Here is a 5,798-nt window from a genome sequence, read left to right as displayed (position 1 = left end):
TTACCTGTTCATGTGTTTACCTGGTGACTTCATTACTTGGTGATGTGTTTACTTGGTGAATAGTTACATCGTGAAAGATTTAACAGATGACGTCTTCACCTTCTGACATGTTTCTCTTTTGATGCATTTACCTGGTCACGTGTTTACTTGTGTATATTGTTACCTGTTTAAGTGTTTACCTGTATTCCTGGTTACCTGGTAAGGAAGCAGAGGGCTTTGGGCAGTGAGTGGAGGCTGTTTCCTTCCAGGATCAGGATCTTTAGTTCCACCAGAGCCTGGATATTTTCAGCCAGGTTCTCCAGGAGGTTACAAGAAAGATCCAGAAAAACCTGCAGGAACCAAAAAGAGCAGAAGTTTGGATAAAGGTTTAATGCAAGTGATATTTGTTGTTTGCTTTCCACCCTGGACAGACCAGAGTCTTCAGGCTGTAGACACAGGTGGGGATGTGAGTGATGAGGTTGTTACTGAGGTTGAGCTTCTTCAGTCTGGTCAGGTTGGAGAGAGAAGTCGGCAGAGAAGACATCTGGTTGTTGGCCAAACTCAGCACCTTTAAAAGACAACAGCTGCAGGAGACCGTGGTGGATCTCTGAGGGTGAACAAGCCAGGATCATCAGAGACAGGAGAACTTTACCTCCAGCTGTGTGCAGTCCCCGAGCTCCTCGGGAACTTCAGTCAGCATGTTTCTGTAGGCGAATAAAACTCGAAGTCTCTTGAGCTGTCCGATTTCTGCCGGCAGGCTGCCCAGCTGCAAACAGCAAGACAAGACATTAAAGCAGACCCTGAGCATTGTACGGCCCCAGGGCCACACACGGCCCTTTGGTTGACTCTGACCGGCCCCCGTAAGGGGAGTTACAAAAAAAACCATCCATCCATCCATTATCTTTAACCCGCTTCTTCCATTTTGGGTCACGGGCAAAAAAACATATTCCCTAATTTTCCCTCGTGTGTGTGGACTAAAGCTGCATTGCTTTTATTTTGAAGGGTTTTTTATTCACGTACAAAATGATGCAATACGTAAATCAAGACATGCGCAATGTGCATGATTGAATTGTCACGCGCAGGTCACAAGACTATGTTAGCCATCAAAAATGTCCACTCGTAAAAAAACAGTAGATGCTGAGTGGAGGGTTTTCAACAAAAGATGGACTGCTCAATATTAATTTAGTGAAGTTGGAGGTAGAGCTGTGCGTTTAGTTTGTGGAGAGCAGACGGCTGGTTTAAGGATTACAGTTGGAGTCGACATTATGACACAAAACACGCAGAGAAATACAAAAACTTGACTGATGCTGAAAGGGTGCAGACATCTGAAGCTTTGCTAAGCTACAAAAATTCAGCAAGGCTGTTTTACCAAGCTTCACACATCCAGGGGTGCAGCAACCGAGACGAATTTTGTGATATCCCACAAAATAACTGAAAACAGCAGGGGGGGGGATGTCAGAGTGCGTGGTGGACTCTGCAGCACTAATATGCCTGGAAATAAAGAAGCATTTCAGCAAGTCCCTCTGTCCAGGAGAACCATGACGAGAAGGATCGAGGACATTGCTGGGAATCTGGAGCTTGAGCTGCAACGTGACGTGGCAGGTTTGGACTTTTTCTTCTTGGCTTTGGACGAGAGTCGTGACGTCTGAGACACAGCCCAGTTACTCGTATTTATCCGTGGAATAACAGACTTCAGGATGTTGGAGGAGCTGGCTGCAATGAAAGGGACGACGACCGGAAACGATCTGCTCAGAGGTAAATGGACACGCTGGGACTGAAACGGGACAGACTGGCAGGTGTCACAGAGGACGGTTGTCCAAATCTTAAGGGAAAAATGTTGGACTTTTGAAATGTATGTAAGAAAAAGTGACTGAAATCAACGCAGATCAGAAATGAATATTTTTTCATTTAATTATACACCAACATGTGTTGTACAAGGCAGTGCTAAAAATTAACCATGTTATTGGTGTTGTAACTAAAACAGTAAACTTGATCAGGGCACGAGCGCTGTATCACATGCACTTTTAGAGGAGCATGAAACTGAGCGGTGACATCACACAGCTGTCAGATGGCTCAGCCTGGGCAAAGTGATAGTTTGGTACCTGGCTGCAGAGATTCAAGAGTTCTGTGAGAAGAAAAAGCAAGACATCCCAGAGCTCTCAGATGAGGACCAGATGGCAGGTTTTTCATTTGCTGTTCATGTGACTGCACTGATGAATGAACTGAACACCAAACTGCAAGGCAAGGGTCTTTCTGTTCATGAACTGCACAGCCTGGTGAAGGCTTTCATGAGAAAGGTGCAGTTTCTTTCAAGCCAACTGGAGAGGAACACTCACATGCAAGCCCTGAAAGAACTATACCATCAGCAGATCACCTCCACAGGTACTCCTCAGTAACTTGATGACTAATAATTTAATAACTTATCATGCACTGCATGGTGAGTTATCAAAGTGATTTGAAGATCTCAGAAGAATTGAAGATGATTAAAATGCATGATTTCCTCTCCTTTTAGCTGCAGTGTTGATGATGCACCCAGTGATGTTCAGCTGGAACTCTTGGACCTGCAGTCTCATTAAGTGTAGAACCACTAGACTGAGGAACAGCTTCTACCCTGAGGCTGTTAGACTCATGAATCTCTAACTAGAATAATCACTGTGAAAAACCATATCATGTTGCTGCTGATCTGTTTCATGTTGCTGCTGATCTGTTTCAATGTTGATGTGTTCATGCGTGCACATCTGCTCACAGACTCATGTTCATGTTTGTGCTGATGTTCAATGTTTTATGTTATGAGTGCTTAGTGTATATTTAGTTGATGTTTTTCTTAGTTCATATCTTAGATGTTATTACTGTTTTTCTTATACATTTTATTGTTGGATGTAACTGGGACCCTGTGTACATAATTTCGCTCCACCACATGTACCACATGAGGTGCGAATGACAATAAAGAAACTCTGACTCTGACTCACGTGGTACGAGCAGAACACTTTAAGTCAAAATCGCTGCTAGATTTCTACTCTCGAGGAGGAGAACTTTCCAAACATGAGGAGACATGCTCAGAAGATGTTGGTTCTTTTTGGCTCTAACATATGTGAAGAAACATTCTCAGTGATGAAGTTTACCAAATGCAGGTGTAGCTCCTCTTTCACTGATGATCATCTGTCAGCTTTGCCTCTCCACCTCAGACATTCAACCTGACTTTAATGCTCTCATTAAAGTCCAACAGAGACTAGATTTCTCTCACTAAACAAGAAAAAAGAACTGAAAAACATCAAATGATGTGGTTAGACTACAAATGTAAAGGCACCAACTAGTGAACGAGGACTCAAAATCACAGTTCAGTGATGATCACTATTATATGATGTTTCGTAATATTTGAAGTACAAAGACAACATTTTGATGTCTTTAGAAAACTAAGAACTCTTTCCAACAGTAAATGAAACTCATTGTGTTTTGGGTGAATGTGACTGAAAATAATAATTAATAAACTCAGTCACAAATGGTAAAACATTCAGTTTACCATTGTACTGGGAAATTTAATTGAATAAATGACATTTTGTGTAAGACAACCTCACTTTTTCTTTGCTTAATCATAACTAATACTCTTACCAGTCTTACCAGCTTGTCTAAACAATATTTACTGGTTTTAAGAAAGAAGTACTATTAATATTATGCAGTATTGAGTTATGTCATTTGGCCCAGCCCTCCACAATGTTTTCTGTTTCTCATGTGGCCCCATGAAAAAAATAATTGCCCACCCCTGCATTAAAGGATTCACACATGAGAACCTCAGAACTTTTTTTTTACCTTTGTTTGACCAGGAAGAAATCCACTGAGATTATTAATCTCTCTTACAAGGATGTCCTGGGCAGACCTGTTCATACAGAACCAGAGAAACAAACAAAATGTTAAAGAGCTGAACCCCAACCTGAGGCTAACTTGATCACTTTTCATTTGTTCTGAACGTGGAGGAGCTCAGGCTTCGATCAGAGCTTCTGTCGACAGCTGAAACAAACATCTGAAATCTCACAGGGTAGAGCAAAACTTCTTAACATTTATAATCTATAATATAATCTTATAATCTAGCTGGGGATTTTTTTTTTTTTGCTACTTTTTTCCTTTTGACTGTCCTTTTGGTTGCCATTTTATTTGTAAAAAAAAAAAATCTGTATTCCTCTTTTATAACTGTCTATTATTGTCATGACTGTTTAAAACCAGGTGTCCGTAAAAGAGTCCTCGAGGCTCAGTGGGACTAACCTGTAGAAATAATGGTCGAATGAATGAATTTAAGGTGTTCCTGTTGGATCTGGACTCTAGGGGGTGTAGGAGGTTCCTGGGATTCCTGTTTGTGTCTGAGTCCAGCTGAAGGTTGAAGGACAGAAATCGGATCCAGGTGGACTCCAGAAGGATTAGAACCGGGTTTTGACCAAATAAGATTTGATTCGCCGACTTGCTCATGGGACATTGAACTTGTACCTGAGACTCTGCTTCAGCGTTTCATTTCTGTCTTTGGTGCTTCCACCAGAAAAATTCATCTGAAAATTTTCAGTGTTGAGAACAAAACAGAACACGCCTGTCATTTCCATCAACACTAAAACTGAACATCTGGAGCCCAGAGCAAACCTTCAGAAACATGACAGATCATTTACAGAGGAGTCGAAGAAGATCAAGAAACCGACGTCCTGATGAAGACGAGCCAAACCTGAACCCTCTGAAAAACAGACCAAATGTCAAATCAAACCGTTGCAACCTGCTGACGGGAACCAGCAACCCAGTTTGGTTCTGGTTGATAGGTGTCCTTCACTTTGACCATCTTCAGCCTCTACACTAGTTTTATTCGGAAGGAAACCAAAGATACTGATATGTGACCCGACATGAAGTGGGAAAACAGGAAGTGAAAAGAGAGGTGTGTTCACCTGGTTACCCCACAAGTTGAGGACCACCAAGTTGGAGAGGTGGGCTAATTGCGAAGGCAGAACCTTCAGACCGTTGAGGGACAGATTCAGCTTCTCTAGCTCCAGCAGCTCCCACAGTTCTTCTGGGACCTCCTGCAAAGGAAACAAAAATCCACAGAGGAGTGAGAAGTTCAGCCTGAAGACCACCAGAGAGTTGTCTACCTAAGAGTCTGATTGTTCTATCTGCTCCTGGAGAAATAGGCTGGGTTTCACCGTACCTTCAGTCCACGGCGAGCCAGGCTCAGAACGTTGTACCCAAACTGTCTGACGGTGAATCTTCGAATTCTGTCGGCTGACGTCAGACTCTCCTCCTTCCCCATGCTCCTCCTCTGCTCCTCCTTCACCTCCTCCCGACACACCCTGCCCCCCATCTCCTCCTCAGACAGATGCTCACACTAGGACCTGGACTGATGTCAGACCATCTAGGTTCTCCATCAGTGACAGCCACCGTACATTCCTCCTGAACTCACATCTGGATGACTGTACTGTGGAGTAGTATCTGAGTTTCTCTGGGTGTTCTCTTGTATGTTCCTTGTTGTAGGTTCCAGTAGAACAGTGTTCTGTCCAGATGTTGTAGGTTCCAGTAGAACAGTGTTCTGTCCAGATGTTGTAGGTTCCAGTATAACCAGTTTGTCCAGATGTTGTAAGTTCTAGTGTTCTGTCCAGATGTTGTAGGTTTCAGAAGAAACTCTGTTCTGTCCAGATGTTGCAGGTTCCAGTAGAACTGTTATGTCCAAATGTTGTAGGTTCCAGTAGAACTGTGTTCTGTTCAGATGTTGTAGGTTCCAGTAAACTGTGTTCTGTCCAGATGTTGTAAGTTCTAGTGGAACTGTGTTCTGTCCAGATTTTGTAGGTTCTAGTGGA

At 42.9% G+C, this 5,798-nt stretch overlaps 1 protein-coding gene across 1 annotated transcript; it reads right to left on the bottom strand.

The window, feature by feature from the left end:
- Window positions 1-136: 136 nt before the first annotated feature.
- On the bottom strand, window positions 137-5,749 carry LOC119429549 (leucine-rich repeat-containing protein 30-like). Its single transcript, XM_037697159.1, has 5 exons — window positions 5,153-5,749; window positions 4,896-5,027; window positions 632-745; window positions 413-547; window positions 137-329 (listed from the first exon to the last, which is right to left on the bottom strand). Exons 1-5 carry the CDS (start codon window positions 5,303-5,305, stop codon window positions 192-194), a joined length of 672 nt encoding a protein of 223 aa, XP_037553087.1. The 5' UTR covers window positions 5,306-5,749; the 3' UTR covers window positions 137-191.
- Window positions 5,750-5,798: the final 49 nt, after the last annotated feature.

Source organism: Nematolebias whitei, unplaced genomic scaffold (genome assembly GCF_014905685.2).
Source record: "Nematolebias whitei isolate Nwh7 unplaced genomic scaffold, NemWhi1 Nwh_scaf_2603, whole genome shotgun sequence".
Classification (NCBI taxonomy): domain Eukaryota; kingdom Metazoa; phylum Chordata; class Actinopteri; order Cyprinodontiformes; family Rivulidae; genus Nematolebias; species Nematolebias whitei.
The sequence above is the reverse complement of the archived record's forward strand: the minus strand, read 5'-3'. Positions and strand labels throughout refer to the sequence as shown.

Coding starts and splice junctions, on each gene's coding strand:
- LOC119429549 (XM_037697159.1), bottom strand. CDS start 5,305: ATGGGGGGCAGGGTGTGTCGGGAGGAGGTGAAGGAGGAGCAGAGGAGG. Junction 746..4,895: donor TCAACTTGTGGGGTAACCAG/GTGAACACACCT, acceptor TGCTGTTTGCAG/CTGGGCAGCCTGCCGGCAGA. Junction 548..631: donor GGGACTGCACACAGCTGGAG/GTAAAGTTCTCC, acceptor TGTCTTTTAAAG/GTGCTGAGTTTGGCCAACAA.